This window comes from Oncorhynchus mykiss, chromosome 18 (genome assembly GCF_013265735.2).
Source record: "Oncorhynchus mykiss isolate Arlee chromosome 18, USDA_OmykA_1.1, whole genome shotgun sequence".
Taxonomy (NCBI): domain Eukaryota; kingdom Metazoa; phylum Chordata; class Actinopteri; order Salmoniformes; family Salmonidae; genus Oncorhynchus; species Oncorhynchus mykiss.
This window is the reverse complement of record NC_048582.1, coordinates 7,970,542-7,990,541: the sequence shown is the minus strand read 5'-3', so window position 1 is coordinate 7,990,541 and position 20,000 is coordinate 7,970,542. Positions and strand designations below refer to the sequence as shown.

The window sequence follows — 20,000 nt, the reverse complement described above, 5'->3', positions numbered from 1 at the left end:
AGTGTGAGCTACAATATAGAACTACTTGTCATTAGTAAGATACTTTCATTGCTGTGGGCTATTTATAAACAGTGTATGACAGCATGTATTCATGTATTCATAATACAGTGTATGACAGCATGTATTTATAATACAGTGTCTGACAGCATGTATTTATAATACAGTGTCTGACAGCATGTATTTATAATACAGTGTATGACAGCATGTATTTATAATACAGTGTCTGACAGCATGTATTCATAATACAGTGTCTGACAGCATATATTTATAATACAGTGTATGACAGCATGTATTTATAATACAGTGTATGACAGCATGTATTTATAATACAGTGTATGACAGCATGTACAGTGTATGACAGCATGTATTTATAATACAGTGTATGACAGCATGTATTTATAATACAGTGTCTGACAGCATGTATTTATAATACAGTGTATGACAGCATGTATTTATAATACAGTGTATGACAGCATGTATTTATAATACAGTGTATGACAGCATGTATTTATAATACAGTGTCTGACAGCATGTATTTATAATAGTGTATGACAGCATGTATTTATAATACAGTGTATGACAGCATGTATTTATAATACAGTGTCTGACAGCATGTATTTATAATACAGTGTCTGACAGCATGAATTTATAATACAGTGTCTGACAGCATGTATTTATAATAGTGTATGACAGCATGTATTTATAATACAGTGTATGACAGCATGTATTTATAATACAGTGTATGACAGCATGTATTTATAATACAGTGTCTGACAGCATGTATTTATAATACAGTGTATGACAGCATGTACAGTGTCTGACAGCATGTATTTATAATACAGTGTCTGACAGCATGTATTTATAATACAGTGTCTGACAGCATGTATTTATAATACAGTGTATGACAGCATGTACAGTGTATGACAGCATGTATTTATAATACAGTGTATGACAGCATGTATTTATAATACAGTGTCTGACAGCATGTATTTATAATACAGTGTCTGACAGCATGAATTTATAATACAGTGTCTGACAGCATGTATTTATAATAGTGTATGACAGCATGTATTTATAATACAGTGTATGACAGCATGTATTTATAATACAGTGTATGACAGCATGTATTTATAATACAGTGTATGACAGCATGTATTTATAATACAGTGTCTGACAGCATGTATTTATAATACAGTGTATGACAGCATGTACAGTGTCTGACAGCATGTATTTATAATACAGTGTCTGACAGCATGTATTTATAATACAGTGTCTGACAGCATGTATTTATAATACAGTGTATGACAGCATGTACAGTGTATGACAGCATGTATTTATAATACAGTGTATGACAGCATGTATTGGGGTTAAAGATTAGCTATTTTATTAATGCAAGAAACATAAATGATGCACACTTCATATTTCACATTTATGGGAAAAATAAATCCTTCTATTATCAATTATTGAGATTCCAAGTGAGTCATTCAAACATTTCTTCAAACTTGTGACAGATTCTTCACACGTGTGTGTGTGTGTGTGTGTGTGTGTGTGTGTGTGTGTGTGTGTGTGTGTGTGTGTGTGTGTGTGTGTGTGTGTGTGTAGTCAAGGGTGTGTGTTTTATGAAGTAGGATAGTACATCAATTTATCCCACTGATATAACATCATTCTTACCTGAACACATTTTGAGGGTGTGGTCTCTCACCTGTCTGTGGACATGGATGTGGTCTCTCACCTGTCTGTGGACATGGATGTGGTCTCTCACATGGATGTGGTCTCTCACATGGATGTGGTCTCTCACCTGTCTGTGGACATGGATGTGGTCTCTCACATGGATGTGGTCTCTCACCTGTCTGTGGACATGGATGTGGTCTCTCACATGGATGTGGTCTCTCACATGGATGTGGTCTCTCACATGGGTGTGGTCTCTCACCTGTCTGTGGACATGGATGTGGTCTCTCACATGGATGTGGTCTCTCACATGGGTGTGGTCTCTCACATGGGTGTGGTCTCTCACCTGTCTGTGGACATGGATGTGGTCTCTCACATGGGTGTGGTCTCCGGCTGGTGGAGCTGACTGCTAGAATGACATTTAGTTTATTTTACACACTCACTTTAAAAGGACATGGTCAATTGGTTATTGCATATTAATTACTCAATAAGGACTTTATTTTTCTTTGGGATTCTTTAAAACAAGCTCTACTTTGTTTCCCTAAAGGCTGTTTGATCACACTTAACAAGGGGAAGGTGGTCCTGTGGTCCTAGTCGTAGGAAGTAGGGGTGCTGAGGGGGTTGTAGAACCCCCTGGTAAATCACTATTTATTAAATAGTAATTGTATTTTTATAATTTCACCAAATTATTGCACCAGGCCTTTATTACTCCGGTACAGTGGAGAAAAATCCCCCCCCCCCTCCCTCCATGGCAAAACATCTTCCCGCGGCCATGCTAGCAGTTACCTCTCAGTCTCCCTTCATGCTGCATTATAACCAGGTAAATGCTGCTTCACCCCACAGTGACACACTTCAAGTGTGGTTGCACCTGCAAGTACCCAAAACAAAAAGCCTTGGAAAGGTTACATCTGTGGTTCCCAACCTTTTTCAGTTACTGTTCCACCAGCTGAATTCTGCTCTGCCTGGAGTACACCTGGAGTACCCCCTCATGTGCATTTTACCAGTAGGCCTACGTTCTCACGAGTCATCTCAAGTAGCCCGTGTGGAAAGGCTTAGTACCGTCAAGAGTCCTAGTACCCCCAAGAGTCCTAGTACCCCCAAGAGTCCTAGTACCCCCGGTTGGAAACCACTTGGTTACATGATGATCTTGACACACTCCAAAAAGCAGCAGTCTAATGCCCTGCATCTCAGTGCTAACAGCGTCACTACAGACACCCTGGTTCGAATCCAAGCTGTATCACAACCGGCCGTGATTGAGAGTCCCATAGGGCGGCGCACAATTGGCCCAGCATCGTCCGGGTTTGGCCGGAGTAGGAGGTCATTGTAAATAAGAATGTGTTCTTAACTGACTTGCCTAGTTAAATAAAATAAAAAATGTGTTACATGATGATCTTGGATTGAGCTAAAACAAGCTCTGGATAGTTGACAAGAGATTCACCTCAGCAGTAGCAGCAGCAGATCCAATATGTCCGCTTCAGTACAATATTTACATGATGACATACAGAAGAAGACCTACTGGATTACAGCAGACAGGATACCTACTGGATTACAGCAGACAGGAGACCTACTGGATTACAGCAGACAGGAGACCTACTGGATTACAACACACAGGAGACCTACTGGATTACAACAGACAGGAGACCTACTGGATTACAGCAGACAGGAGACCTACTGGGTTACAGATGGCAGACAGGAGACCTACTGGATTACAGATGGCAGACAGGAGACCTACTGGATTACAGCGAGCAGACAGGAGACCTACTGGATTACAGCAGACAGGAGACCTACTGGGTTACAGATGGCAGACAGGAGACCTACTGGATTACAGATGGCAGACAGGAGACCTACTGGATTACAGCAGACAGAAGACCTACTGGATTACAGATGGCAGACAGGAGACCTACTGGATTACAGCAGACAGGAGACCTACTGGATTACAGCAGACAGGAGACCTACTGGGTTACAGATGGCAGACAGGAGACCTACTGGATTACAGATGGCAGACAGGAGACCTACTGGATTACAGCAGACAGGAGACCTACTGGATTACAGCAGACAGGAGACCTACTGGATTACAGCAGACAGGAGACCTACTGGGTTACAGATGGCAGACAGGAGACCTACTGGATTACAGCAGACAGGAGACCTACTGGATTACAGATGGCAGACAGGAGACCTACTGGATTACAGCGAGCAGACAGGAGACCTACTGGGTTACAGTGGGCAGACAGGAGGCCTACTGAATTACAGCGGGCAGACAGGAGACCTACTGGGTTACAGCGGGCAGACAGGAGACCTACTGGATTACAGCGGGCAGACAGGAGGCCTACTGAATTACAGCGGGCAGACAGGAGACCTACTGGGTTACAGCGGGCAGACAGGAGACCTACTGGGTTACAGCGGGCAGACAGGAGGCCTACTGGATTACAGCGGGCAGACAGGAGACCTACTGGGTTACAGCGGGCAGACAGGCAGGCAGGTCTTTCTAGTAAAAGAGGTTGACATCTCAATGAGACACAGATTCCTGGTCACAGAAAGGACACAGCATGAATAATGAATCTCTCTCAAGCTCTAGTGTGCTGCTACACACACACACACACACACACACTCTAGTCTCACAGTAGCTACAGTTTGCATGGCAGGTTTATTAGGATCATTACACTGCTGTTATTTTAGAGTTAGACTAGACATAACAGCTGGTTAACTGTTATTTTAGAGTTAGACTAGACATAACAGCTGGTTAACTGTTATTTTGGAGTTAGACTAGACATAACAGCTGGTTAACTGTTATTTTAGAGTTAGACTAGACATAACAGCTGGTTAACTTATTTTAGAGTTAGACTAGACATAACAGCTGGTTAACTGTTATTTTAGAGTTAGACTAGACATAACAGCTGGTTAACTGTTATTTTAGAGTTAGACTAGACATAACAGCTGGTCATGTGTTCTCACATCTGTCTTGGTGTAATGTGGTCCTCAAAACAGGTTTGGGGTCAAAGGAGCCACCTAAGCAATAAGGCACCTCGGGGGTTTGTGGTATATGGCCAATATACCATGGCTAAGGGCTGTTCTTAGGCACAACACAACGCAGAGTGCCTGGACACAGCCCTTAGCCGTGGTACATTGCCCATAGCGGTGTGTCTGTTCACACTGCTATGCTTTATCTTGGCCAGGTCACAGTTGTAAATGAGAACTTGTTCTTAACTGGCCTAGCTGGTTAAATAAAGGTGAAATAAAAAAAATAAATACCACAAACCCCCGAGGTGCCTTATTGATATTATAAAATGGTTACCAACGTAATTAGAGCAGTAAAAATAAATGTTTTGTCATACCCGTGGTATACGGTCTGATATACCACGGCTGTCAGCCAATCAGCATTCAGGCCTGGAACCAGCCAGGTTATAATTTAGAACATAGCCTATAGGCTACACTAGTCTAGAGTATTAGTAGAGTACTAGTGCAACGTGAACGCTCCATCCACAGTATGGTCACTATGGAAACCATTCAGTCATTCACTCTGGCCTCTACTGAACGTCTTTTAATAACAATGACATGAATAAACATAGAATTGATAGAATGTTTAAAAATAGAATTGGTGAGAGGATCAGTCTCTTCCTGGAAATGCCTGATGGGATTACTCTCCACTTCATAGTGATGTAAATGACTAGTACTGGAGTGTTTCATATTAGTGTAGACTACAAGGCCTGCCTTGTGGAAGATGTCTTTCCACCTCTATGTGACGACCTGGTTACAAAGGGGGGGAAATTGGCTAGTATCATTTTATAGAAGGCGTGGCTATGACATCATGCATATACACTGAGACACACCTTCAAGTCAAGGATGGTGTTGCGTTACTTAGCCTAAATGCCGGGGAGATAACACCCTTATATAGCCAGGGTGTGCCAGCAGAAGATTTTGTTACATGCACAACCAGGTTAATCAACATACTATGGAAGGGGCCTCCCGAGTGGCGCAGGGGTCTAAGGCGTCACTACAGATCCGGGTTCGATCTCGGGCTGTGTCGCAGCGGTCTAAGGCGTCACTACAGATCCGGGTTCAATCTTGGGCTGTGTCGCAGCGGTCTACGGCTTCACTACTGATCCGGGTTCGATCTCGGGCTGTGTCGCAGCGGTCTACGGCTTCACTACTGATCCGGGTTCGATCTCGGGCTGTGTCGCAGCGGTCTAAGGTGTCACTACAGATCCGGGTTCGATCTCGGGCTGTGTCGCAGACACAAGATCCAAGAGGCGGCGCACATTTGTCCCAGCGTCGTCCGGGTTAGGGGAGGGTTTGGCCCAGCGTCGTCCGGGTTAGGGGAGGGTTTGGCCCAGCGTCGTCCGGGTTAGGGGAGGGTTTGGCCCAGCGTCGTCCGGGTTAGGGGAGGGTTTGGCCCAGCGTCGTCTGGGTTAGGGGAGGGTTTGGCGGGATGTCCTTATACCATCGTGCACTAGCGACTTCTGTGGTGGCGTGGGCGTATGCACGTTGACACGGTTGCCAGTTGGACGGTGTTTCCTCCATCACATTGGTAGCCAGTGGCCACCGTTTCCCTTGATGACAGCTTTGCACACTCTTGGCATTCTCTCAACCAGCTTCATGAGATAGCCACCTGGAATGAATTTCAGTTAACAGGTGTGATTTGTTAAAAGTTCATTTGTGGAATTTCTTTACTTTTTAATGTGTTTGAGCCAATCAGTTGTGTTGTTACAAGGTAGCGGTGGTATACAGAAGAGAGCCTTATTTGGTAAAAGACAGTCCATGTTATGGAAAGAACAGTTCAAGTAAGCAAAGAGAAACGACAGTCCATCATTACTTTAAGACATGAAGAACTTTGAAAGTTTCCTCAAGTGCAGTCGCAAAAACCAAGTGATGGCGAGTGATGGAGTGCTGCATCAGATGACCTGGCCTCCACAACCACCCGACCTCAACCCGAATTGAGATGGTTTGGGATGAGTTGGACCGCAGAGTGAAGGAAAAGCAGCCCAACAAGTGCTCAGCATATGTGGGAACTCCTTCAAAACTGTTAGAAAAGCATCCCTCATGAAGCTGTTTGAGAGAATGCCAAGAGTGTGCAAAGCTGTCATCAAGGCAAAGGGTGGCTACTTAGAAGAATCTCATATATATATAATATATTTTGATTTGTTTAATATGCGTCCCAAATGACACCCTAGTCCCTCTTGGCCAAAAGGAGTGCACAATAAAGGGTCATTTGGGACGTAACATTGACTTGACTTCTTGTCTAAGCCTTCTGACGCATCACGTCTCCACACACTTCCTCATACACTCTCTTACCCATTCCTGCTCTATTTTGGTCGCACACATTTCTTCAATCTGCTTTGAGCTGGCAGCAGTGGTGAGGAGTAGGTGGGATGATGGGAGATATAGGAGAAGGAGAAAGAGGAATGGAGAGGTGGAGGAGGAGGTCACGTGGAGAAGGAGGTGGAAGAGAGGAGAGGAGGAAGAGAGGTGGAGGAGGAGAGGAGAGGTGGAAGAGAGGTGGAGGAGGAGGTCATGTGGAGAAGGAGGTGGAAGAGAGGAGAGGAGGAAGAGAGGTGGAGGAAGAGAGGAGAGGTGGAAGAGAGGTGGAGGAGGAGGTCATGTGGAGAAGGAGGTGGAAGAGAGGAGAGGAGGAAGAGAGGTGGAGGAGGAGAGGAGAGGTGGAGGAGGAGGTGGAAGAGAGGAGAGGAGGAAAAGAGGTGGAGGAAGAGAGGAGAGGTGGAAAAGAAGAGAGGAGAGGAGGAGGTAATGTGGAGAAGGAGGTGGAAGAGAGGAGAGGAGGAAGAGAAGAGGTGGAGGAGGAGGTCATGTGGAGAAGGATGTGGAAGAGAGGAGAGGAGAAGAGGAGGAAGAGAGGAAAGGAGGAACAGAGGAGAGGTGGAAGAGAGGTGGAGGAGGATGAGGAGGTAATGTGGAGAAGGAGGTGGAAGAGAGGAAAGGAGGAAGTTAGGAGAGGTGGAGGAGAGGAGAGAGGTAGTACTGTAACTAGTAGCTAACACTTTGGCTAGACTAAGTGATTTGACACAGAGTCACTGTAAAAGCAGGTGGAATTATATAACAGCTAGCCAGTTTAACTGCCGCCACACACACACACACACACACACACACACACACACACACACACACACACACACACACACACACACACACACACACACTCTCACTCACTCCAGTGGAGCCAGCAGCGGCTGTCCTCCTTGCCAAGGTGAGAGAGGGTCATGCTGAGAGTTTTAGTCTGAGTGGTGTTTGGAATGCAGGAACCATCACCCACTGTCTTTACTGTCTTCCCTGGTCCCTTTACCCTGCTTCACCCTGCTTCACCCTACAGGACCATCACTGTCTTCCCTGGTCCCTTTACCCTGCTTCACCCTACAGGACCATCACTGTCTTCCCTGGTCCCTTCACCCTGCTTCACCCTACAGGACCCATCACTGTCTTCCCTGGTCCCTTCACCCTGCTTCACCCTGCTTCACCCTACAGGACCATCACTGTCTTCCCTGGTCCCTTCACCCTGCTTCACCCTGCTTCACCCTACAGGACCATCACTGTCTTCCCTGGTCCCTTCACCATGCTTCACCCTACAGGACCATCACTGTCTTCCCTGGTCCCTTCACCCTGCTTCATCCTGCTTCACCCCACAGGACCATCACTGTCTTCCCTGGTCCCTTCACCCTGCTTCACCCCACAGGACCCATCACTGTCTTCCCTGGTCCCTTTACCCTGTTTCACCCCACAGGACCCATCACTGTCTTCCCTGGTCCCTTCACCCTGCTTCACCCCACAGGACCCATCACTGTCTTCCCTGGTCCCTTTACCCTGCTTCACCCCACAGGACCCATCACTGTCTTCCCTGGTCCCTTTACCCTGCTTCACCCCACAGGACCCATCACTGTCTTCCCTGGTCCCTTTACCCTGCTTCACCCTGCTTCACCCCACAGGACCATCACTGTCTTCCCTGGTCCCTTCACCCTGCTTCACCCCACAGGACCCATCACTGTCTTCCCTGGTCCCTTTACCCTGCTTCACCCTGCTTCACCCCACAGGACCCATCACTGTCTTCCCTGGTCCCTTTACCCTGCTTCACCGTACAGGACCATCACTGTCTTCCCTGGTCCCTTTATCCTGCTTCACCCCACAGGACCCATCACTGTCTTCCCTGGTCCCTTCACCCTGCTTCACCCTACAGGACCCATCACTGTCTTCCCTGGTCCCTTTACCCTGCTTCACCCCACAGGACCATCACTGTCTTCCCTGGTCCCTTTACCCTGCTTCACCCTACAGGACCATCACTGTCTTCCCTGGTCCCTTTACCCTGCTTCGCCCCACAGAACCATCACTGTCTTCCCTGGTCCCTTCACCCTGCTTCACCCTGCTTCACCCCACAGGACCATCACTGTCTTCCCTGGTCCCTTTACCCTGCTTCACCCCACAGGACCATCACTGTCTTCCCTGGTCCCTTTACCCTGCTTCACCCCACAGGACCCATCACTGTCTTCCCTGGTCCCTTCACCCTGCTTCACCCCACAGGACCATCACTGTCTTCCCTGGTCCCTTTACCCTGCTTCACCCCACAGGACCATCACTGTCGTCCCTGGTCCCTTCACCCTGCTTCACCCTGCTTCACCCCACAGGACCATCACTGTCTTCCCTGGTCCCTTTACCCTGCTTCACCCTGCTTCACCCCACAGGACCATCACTGTCTTCCCTGGTCCCTTTACCCTGCTTCACCCCACAGGACCATCACTGTCTTCCCTGGTCCCTTTACCCTGCTTCACCCCACAGGACCATCACTGTCTTCCCTGGTTCCTTCACCCTGCTTCACCCCACAGACACACACACACAATCAGTGTGTACACGGCGTCACATGTGATATAACCCCTTTGTGTACTCTTTGCAGTCAACACGTCCCTTGCGCTGTGTGTGTGTGTGTGTGTGTGTGTGTGTGTGTATGTGTGTGTGTGTGTGTGTGTGTGTGTATACTCAGGCACGTGGACAGATAGGGCTCTACCTGAGCAGAACACATGCCTCTTTGCCCTTCCAATCTCCAAAGTGTCCATTTGGGTGGTGGTAGAAATTCACACACTGATATTTGTTTGTTGTATACATTTTGTTGTTGTTGTTCTGAGCTCACTGCCTGTAAGTCGTCATGGTAACTGTAGCATATGGTAGGATTATTCTAGTGAATAGGACTGAAGCCTTTGAGGCGAAGGGATTTGTATTTGTGTCATTTAATTTGCCTTTAAGATGTGTCCCTCTATTGCTTCTATGGAACTAAATGATCAAAGTCATAATTGCTTAACGAGCTGTTACGGAAAACCTTTTTGGACCCCGAAATATCTGTGGACGGGCCAGGTTGTATTGACCTCTGTATTCTCCTGACCTCTCCTTCAGCCACCAGACACAGACAACATGCTGGGACCATCCCAAGATGGCCGACCTCTACCAGTCTCTGGGTAAGAGGTCCACATACAGTGGACCAACAGACAAATTGAACCTTTGTCAAGTAGGACCTATTTCAGTTGCACTTGATTAGGTTTGCCCTGTATAGGGTTTTAAAATTCAGTGAACTTTCAATAAATTCCCTGTTTTCCAAAAAACATCCCGGTTGGTTTTCCTGCTTATTCCCTTCTGATTCCGGGAATCCTCCAACCAGGATTTCGGGAAAACCAGAGAGAATTTATTGAAAGTTTCCGGAATTTTGCAACCCTAGCTCTTTACAATTGTATTGTACTGTACCAAAAGTGTGAGCGAGCGACATCAAGTCCAGTAGCAGGACCAATGGCTGATTCTGGATGGAGATACACTGTGTTTAGTTTTACTGTCTCTCCATGCGTCTCTGCAGCCGACCTGAACAACGTGCGTTTCTCAGCCTACCGGACAGCCATGAAGCTGAGACGCCTGCAGAAAGCTCTGTGTCGTAAGTCCAACCCTCTCACAGTGTCACCGCCCGAAACTACCTCATCTCCCCCACCAGCTCTCCAACCCTCTCACAGTGTCACCGCCCAAAACTACCTCATCTCCCCCACCAGCTCTCCAACCCCCACATCAGTTACTCTGTTACACATCAGTTACTCTGTTACACATCAGTTACTCTGTTGAACATCAATTACACATCAGTTACTCTGTTACACATCAATTACACATCAGTTACTCTGTTACACATCAGTTACTCTGTTACACATCAGATACTCTGTTACACATCAGTTACTCTGTTACACATCAGTTACTCTGTTGCACATCGGTTACACATCAGTTACTCTGTTACACATATGTTACTCTGTTACACATCAGTTACTCTGTTACACACCAGTTACTCTGTTACACATCAGTTACTCTGTTACACATCAGTTACTCTGTTACACATCAGTTACTCTGTTACACATCAGTTCAAATTTCAATCATCAATCAAATTTATTTTATATAGCCCTTCGTACATCAGCTGATATCTCAAAGTGCTGTACAGAAACCCAGCCATCAGTTACTCTGTTACACATCAGTTACTCTGTTACACATCAGTTACTCTGTTACACATCAGTTACTCTGTAACTCTCTCTTTCTCTTACCCACACTCACTCACCCTCTTCTTCTCTCCCTCCATCATCTCGTCTCCTCCACTCCACTCTTCTCTCCCCCTCCTCCACTCCTCTCCTCGCTTCCCTCCCTCCCTCCTCCACTCATCTCCTCCACTCCTCTCTCCTCCATCCCTCCCTCATCTCCTCCACTCCTCTCTCTCCCTCATCTCCTCTCTCCTCCTCCATCATCTCAACCTCTCCACTCCTCCATCCATCCCCCCCATCTCAACCTCTCCTCTCCCCTCCATCATCTCATCCACTCCTCTCCTCTCTCCCCTCCCTCATCCTCTCCTCCATCCCTCCCTCATCTCCTCCACTCCTCCATCCCTCCCTCATCTCTACCTCTCCTCTCTCCTCCTCCATCATCTCATCCTCTCCTCTCTCATCTCAACTCCCTCCCTCCTCTCCTCTCCAGTGGACCTCCTGGGTATGCCCGCAGCGTGTGAGGTCTTTGAGCAGCATGGCCTGAAGCAGAATGAGCATCTGATGGACATCATGCAGGTGATGACGTGTCTGACCAGCCTCTATGAGAAACTGGACCAGCAGCATGGGAACCTGGTCAACGTCCCGCTGTGTGTCGACATGTGTCTCAACTGGCTGCTCAATGTTTATGACACGTACGTATAGTACACACACAACAGTCACGACACGACGCGTACTTAATGACACGTCCCTAACAACACGTCCCTATCGACACGTACTTAAAACTTCTTAGGGCTGTAATCCCGTTAACGGGATCGATTTGACAACAGCCAGTGAAAGTGCAGGGCGCCAAATTCAAAACAACAGAAATCTCATAATTAAAATTCCTCAAACATACATGAATCTGATATCGTTTTAAAGGTCATCTTGTTGTTAATCCCACCACAGTGTCCGATTTCAAATAGGCTTTACAGCGAAAGCACCACAAACGATTATGTTAGGTCACAAAAAAGCACAAAGTCACAAAAAGAACAAATAGAGATCAAATTAATCACTAACCTTTGATGATCTTCATCAGATGACACTCATAGGACTTCATATTACACAATACATGTATGTTTTGTTTGATAAAGTTCATATTTACATTTTAAAAATCTCAGTATACATTGGCATTGTTCACTAGTTCCAAAAACATCCGGTGATATTGCAGAAAGCCATTTTACTTTTTTTTTTACATTCATTTTATAGAAATACTCGTTATAAATGTCGATAAATACAATTGTTAGACATGGAAATATAGATATACCTCTCCTTAATGCAACCGCTGTGTCAGATTTTTAAAAAACATTACCGAAAAAGCAAACCATGCAATAATCTGAGACGGCGCTCAGAAAATAAATACAATTATCCGCCATGTTGGAGTCAACAGAATTCAGAAATCACATTATAAATATTCCCTTACCTTTGACGATCTTCATCAGAATGCACTCCCAGGAATCCTAGTTCCACAATAAATGCTTGATTTGTTCGATAATGTCCATTATTTATGTCCAAGTAGCTACTTTTGTTAGCGCGTTTAGTACACAAATCCAAATGCTTGTGCAGGTCCAGCCGAACGCCGGACGAAAACTTAAAAAATGTATATTACAGGTCGAAGAAACTTGTCAAACTAAGTATAGAATCAATCTTTAGGATGTTGTTATCATAAATATTCAATAACGCTCCAACCGGAGAATTCCTATGTCTGTAGAGAAGCAATGGAACGCATGTCGGTATCATGTGAAATGCCCGTGACCAGGACCTGGCTCTCTGCCAGACCACTGACTCAAACAGCTCCCATCCGGCTCCACAACACAGTAGAAGCCTCATTCAAATTTCTAAAGACGGTTGACATCTAGTGGAAGTGCAATTTGATCAATATCCCACTGTGTATTCAATAGGGGCTGGGTTGAAAATCGACCAACCTCAGATTTCCCACTTCCTGTTTGGCTTTCTTCTCAGGTTTTTGCCTGCCATATGAGATCAGTTATACTCACAGACATCATTCAAACAGTTTTAGAAACTAATATGTAGCAAACAGTTGCTAATATGCATATATTAGCAACTGGGACTGAGGAGCAGTCCGTTTACTCTGGGCACCTCTGGGCACCTTATTCATCCAAGCTACTCAATACTGCAGCCATAAGAAGTTTTAACGGCACGTCCCTAACGACACGTCCCTAACGACACGTCCCTAACGACGCGTCCCTAACGACGCGTCCCTAACGACACGTACCTAACGACACGTCCCTAACGACACGTACCTAACGACACGTCCCTAACGACACGCCCCTAACGACACGTCCCTAACGACGCGTCCCTAACGACGCGTCCCTAACGACACGTACTTAACGACACGTCCCTAACGACACGTACTTAACGACACGTCCCTAACGACACGTCCCTAACGACGCGTCCCTAACGACGCGTACTTAACGACACGTCCCTAACGACACGTACTTAACGACACGTCCCTAACGACACGTACTTAACGACACGTCCCTAACGACGCGTCCCTAACGACGCGTACTTAACGACACGTCCCTAACAACACATACTTAACGACATGTCCCTAACGACACGTACTTAACGACACGTCCCTAACGACACGTCCCTAACGACGCGTACTTAACGACACGTACTTAACGACACGTCCCTAACGACACGTCCCTAACGACGCGTACTTAACGACACGTCCCTAACAACACGTACTTATCAACACGTCCCTAACGACACGTACTTATCAACACGTCCCTAACGACACGTCCCTAACGACACGTACTTATCAACACGTCCCTAACGACACGTCCCTAACGACACGTACTTATCAACACGTCCCTAACGACACGTCCCTAACGACGCGTACTTAACGACACGTCCCTAACGACATGTCCCTAACGACACGTCCCTAACAACACGTACTTATCAACACGTCCCTAACGACACGTACTTATCAACACGTCCCTAACGACACGTACTTAACGACACGTCCCTAACGACACGTCCCTAACAACACGTACTTATCAACACGTCCCTAACGACACGTACTTATCAACACGTCCCTAACGACACGTACTTATCAACACGTCCCTAACGACACATACTTATCAACACGTCCCTAACGACACGTATTTATCAACACGTCCCTAACGACGCGTACTTAACAACACGTACTTAACGACACGTCCCTAACGACACGTACTTATCAACACGTCCCTAACGACGCGTACTTATCAACACGTCCCTAACGACACATACTTATCAACACGTCCCTAACGACGCGTATTTATCAACACGTCCCTAACGACGCGTACTTAACGACACGTCCCTAACGACGCGTACTTAACAACACGTACTTAACGACACGTCCCTAACGACACGTACTTATCAACACGTCCCTAACGACACGTACTTATCAACACGTCCCTAACGACGCGTACTTAACGACACGTCCCTAACGACGCGTACTTAACGACACGTCCCTAACGACATGTCCCTAACGACACGTACTTAACGACACGTCCCTAACGACACGTCCCTAACGACACATACCTAACAACATGTACCTATCGACACGTCCCTATCGACACGTACTTATCAACACGTCCCTAACGACGCGTACTTAACAACACGTACTTAACGACACGTCCCTAACGACACGTACTTATCAACACGTCCCTAACGACACGTACTTAACGACACGTCCCTAACGACGTGTACTTAACGACACGTCCCTAGCGACACGTCCCTAACGACACGTACTTAACGACACGTCCCTAACGACACGTACCTAACAACACGTACCTATCGACACGTCCCTAACATCTGATTTATTGATATGATTGATTGATCTGATTTATTGATATGATTGATTGATCTGATTTATTGATATGATTGATTGGTTTCACAGAGGAAGAAGTGGAAAAATCAGAACTCTGTCCTTCAAAACCGGCATCATCTCACTCTGCAAAGCACACCTGGAGGACAAATACAGATGTAAGTAGTGACTGATCTTTATATTACCTCACCTGGAGGACAAATACAGATGTAAGTAGTGACTGATCTTTATATTACCTCACCTGGAAGACAAATACAGATGTGGTCTAGTATGTTAGTATAACTAGTATATAGAGACAGTATCCATGTGGTCTAGTCTGTTAGTATAACTAGTATATAGAGACAGTATCCATGTGGTCTAGTCTGTTAGTATAACTAGTATATAGAGACAGTATCCATGTGGTCTAGTCTGTTAGTATAACTAGTATAACTAGTATATAGAGACAGTATCCATGTGGTCTAGTCTGTTAGTATAACTAGTATATAGAGACAGTATCCATGTGGTCTAGTCTGTTAGTATAACTAGTATATAGAGACAGTATTCATGTGGTCTAGTCTGTTAGTATAACTAGTATATAGAGACAGTATCCATGTGGTCTAGTCTGTTAGTATAACTAGTATAACTAGTATATAGAGACAGTATCCATGTGGTCTAGTCTGTTAGTATAACTAGTATAACTAGTATATAGAGACAGTATCCATGTGGTCTAGTCTGTTAGTATAACTAGTATATAGAGACAGTATTCATGTGGTCTAGTCTGTTAGTATAACTAGTATAACTAGTATATAGAGACAGTATCCATGTGGTCTAGTCTGTTAGTATAACTAGTATAACTAGTATATAGAGACAGTATCCATGTGGTCTAGTCTGTTAGTATAACTAGTATATAGAGACAGTATTCATGTGGTCTAGTCTGTTAGTATAACTAGTATATAGAGACAGTATCCATGTGGTCTAGTCTGTTAGTATGTATCTCTTGACTTGGGTATTTACCTCCCTCCCTCCCTCCCTCCCCCACCAGTCCTGTTCCGCCAGGTAGCCAGTGCAACAGGGTTCTGTGACCAGCGGAGGCTGGGTCTTCTCCTCCATGATTCCATCCAGATCCCCCGTCAGCTGGGAGAGGTGGCCTCCTTCGGGGGCTCCAACATCGAGCCCAGCGTCCGCAGCTGCTTCCAGTTTGTATGTGAAGCTAGTAGCTGTGGTCCTAGCTATGCACACACACACGCACGGACGCACATACACACATGCACTCACTCACGCACACATGCTTACACACACACACATACACACACACAAACAACGTACATATAACATACAGGCGTATAAACTACCTCACATTCCACACTACTGTGCTAAGCACATTCTGCAGATCACACGGTAACCATACTGTGCACTGTGGGAAAATGTCTGACAAAGTGTCTCTTTAGGTAGAGAGAGAGAGTCATTTGTGGTTAATCAGTAGGTCTATACATTGCACTCTGAAAATAACATACAAAAAAATATTATTATAAAAAATAGGAATAAAAGAAGGACATCAGACAGGACTGCTGGGAAGATCTGAGTTGGAATCATCTTTCTAGATTATCCACAGCAGCCAATTTAGCCAAAGTACATCTGTTAGCCTGCTAGCTATGTTAGCCTGCTAGCTATGTTAGCCAAAGAACACATGTTAGCCTGCTAGCTATGTTAGCCAAAGAACATATGTTAGCCAAAGTACATATGTTAGCCTGCTAGCTATGTTAGCCAAAAAACACATGTTAGCCTGCTAGCTATGTTAGCCAAAGAACATATTTTTTAGCCTGATATCTATGTTAGCCAAAGTACATATGTTAGCCTGCTAGCTATAGCCTAATGAATCACCATACTGAATGTGTTAGCCACAGTACATCTGTTAGCCTACAAGCTATAGTGAATCACCATACTGAATGTTAGCCACAGTACATCTGTTAGCCTACAAGCTATAGTGAATCACTATACTGAATGCGTTAGCCAAAGTACATCTGTTACCCTGCTGTCTATGTTAGCCAAAGTACATCTGTTAGGCTGCTAGCTATAGTGAATCACCATACTGAATGTGTTAGCCACAGTAAATCTATTACCCTGCTGTCTATGTTAGCCAAAGTACATATGTTAGGCTGCTAGCTATAGTGAATCACCATACTGAATGTTAGCCACAGTACATCTGTTAGCCTACAAGCTATAGTGAATCACTATACTGAATGTGTTAGCCACAGTAAATCTATTACCCTGCTGTCTATGTTAGCCAAAGTACATCTGTTAGGCTGCTAGCTATAGTGAATCACCACACTGAATGTGTTAGCCACAGTAAATCCATTACCCTGTGGTGATCTGTAATCTATGGTCCATCTGTCAGCCAGTGGAAATAACTTCTCTACAGTCATCACTGCATCGGTAGCCAGCAGTAAATATGTCCATGGGACAATATGTAGAGTGGAATGGAAAACCCCTGCTTTCCAATCCAGGAGAAAACAGTAGCAGGAGAGTTTGTAGTTCTGTATTATTTTAAACTGGTTTGTTCTAGAGCAATATAACACCTTATACATATCTTATACATATTTAGACTGTAAATACCACTGGTTTGTCCTGTTAGTCAAACCTTCCCTCTTGCTGACCGTAGCTCTTACATAATTGGTTGTATGTGTGTTAAACTATTTCTAACAGGCCAATAACAAGCCAGAGCTGGAAGCTGCTATGTTCCTGATTGGTTATGTATTGTACTTCCTGTCTAACAGGCCAATAACAAGCCAGAGCTGGAAGCTGTTATGTTCCTGATGGGTTATGTATTGTACTTCCTGTCTAACAGGCCAATAACAAGCCAGAGCTGGAAGCTGCTATGTTCCTGATTGGTTATGTATTGTACTTCCTGTCTAACAGGCCAATAACAAGCCAGAGCTGGAAGCTGCTATGTTCCTGATGGGTTATGTATTGTACTTCCTGTCTAACAGGCCAATAACAAGCCAGAGCTAGAAGCTGCTATGTTCCTGATGGGTTATGTATTGTACTTCCTGTCTAACAGGCCAATAACAAGCCAGAGCTGGAAGCTGCTATGTTCCTGGACTGGATGCGTCTGGAGCCTCAGTCGATGGTGTGGCTGCCTGTCTTACACCGTGTGGCGGCTGCTGAGACAGCCAAACACCAGGCCAAGTGTAACATCTGCAAGGAGTGTCCTATCATCGGCTTCAGGTACACAGACAGACAGACAGACAGACAGACAGACAGACAGACAGACAGACAGACAGACACAGACAGACAGACAGACAGACAGACAGACAGACAGACAGACAGACAGACACAGAGAGAGACAGACAGACAGACAGACAGACAGACAGACAGACAGACAGACAGACAGACACAGAGAGAGACAGACAGACAGACAGACAGACAGACAGACAGACAGACAGACAGACAGACAGACAGACAGACAGACAGACAGACAGACAGACAGAGAGAGAGAGAGAGAGAGAGAGACACAGACAGACAGATAGACAGGCTCTCTCCCTTTCTTTCTCTCTTGTTTCTTCTCAGTAGCCCTCTCCATCTCCATGGGCAAGTCTCAAATCACACCCTATTCCCCATAGGTAGTGCTCTACTTTAGACCATTGTCTACATAGGGCGGCCACATTGAGCTCTGGTCAAAAGTAGTGCACTATATAGGGTGTAGGGTGTCATTGAGCTGTAGCCTTAGACTTCTCAAGCCCCTTTATTAAATCCCAATGTTTCCAAAGTCACAATAACAGCAACCCTCCCTGACCTCAACCTTGGAAGTTGATCTTTAGGTTCAGGTCTCACATCTCCTCCACCAGTGTCCCCTCTCTCTGTGTAACCTCTGTCCCTGTCTGCCTCTCTCTGTGTAACCTCTGTCCCCGTCTGCCTCTCTCTGTGTAACCTCTGCCCCCGTCTGCCTCTCTCTGTGTAACCTCTGCCCCCGTCTGCCTCTCTGTGTAACCTCTGTCCCCGTCTGCCTCTCTCTGTGTAACCTCTGTCTCTGTCTGCCTCTCTCTGTGTAACCTCTGTCCCCGTCTGTCTCTCTCTGTGTAACCTCTGTTCCCGTCTGCCTCTCTCTGTGTAACCTCTGTCTCTGTCTGCCTCTCTCTGTGTAACCTCTGTCCCTGTCTGCCTCTCTCTGTGTAACCTCTGTCCCCGTCTGCCTCTCTCTGTGTAACCTCTGTCTCTGTCTGCCTCTCTCTGTGTAACCTCTCTCTCTGTGTAACCTCTGTCTCTGTCTGCCTCTCTCTGTGTAACCTCTCTCTGTGTAACCTCTGTCCCCGTCTGCCTCTCTCTGTGTAACCTCTGTCCCTGTCTGCCTCTCTCTGTGTAACCTCTGTCCCTGTCTGCCTCTCTCTGTGTAACCTCTCTCTCTGTGTAACCTCTGTCCCTGTCTGCCTCTCTCTGTGTAACCTCTGTTCCCGTCTGCCTCTCTCTGTGTAACCTCTGTCCCTGTCTGCCTCTCTCTGTGTAACCTCTCTCTTTGTGTAACCTCTCTCTCTGTGTAACCTCTGTTCCTGTCTGCCTCTCTTCATCAGGTACAGAAGCTTAAAGCATTTTAACTATGACATCTGCCAAAGCTGCTTCTTCTCTGGTCGTGTGGCTAAGGGACACAAGATGCAATACCCCATGGTGGAGTACTGTACACCGGTATGTATACACAGTGTGTGTGTGTGGGTGCATGTGTGTGTGTGTGTGGGGGTACATACGTGTGTGTGTGTGTGGGGGTACATACGTGTGTGTGTATGTGGGTACATGCGCGTGCATGTGTGTGTGTGTGGGGGGGGTACATGCGTGTGTGTGTGTGGGTACATGTGTGTGTGTGTGTGGGGAGGGGTACATGCATGTGTGTGTGGAGGGGTACATGCGTGTGTGTGTGGGGAGGGGTACATGCGTGTGTGTGTGTGGGGAGGGGTACATGTGTGTGTGTGTGTGTGGGTACATGTGTGTGTGTGTGGGTA

General features: G+C 46.0%; 1 protein-coding gene across 21 annotated transcripts in view; it reads left to right on the top strand.

Annotated features, from left to right (window-relative positions):
• Positions 1–20,000, top strand: part of LOC110496981 (dystrophin) — a 394,538-nt gene that overhangs the window by 351,155 nt on the left and 23,383 nt on the right. For 20 of the 21 annotated variants that reach the window (XM_036951595.1, XM_036951594.1, XM_036951600.1 and 17 more), the window contains 7 exons: positions 10,054–10,115; positions 10,505–10,579; positions 11,650–11,851; positions 15,106–15,191; positions 16,055–16,212; positions 18,071–18,237; positions 19,578–19,689. In XM_036951595.1, coding sequence (XP_036807490.1) covers positions 10,054–10,115; positions 10,505–10,579; positions 11,650–11,851; positions 15,106–15,191; positions 16,055–16,212; positions 18,071–18,237; positions 19,578–19,689 — 862 coding nt within the window. Of the gene's footprint in view, positions 1–10,053; positions 10,116–10,504; positions 10,580–11,649; positions 11,852–15,105; positions 15,192–16,054; positions 16,213–17,715; positions 17,991–18,070; positions 18,238–19,577; positions 19,690–20,000 lie in introns of those variants that run through there. The other variant, XM_036951603.1, reaches the window with a different exon arrangement.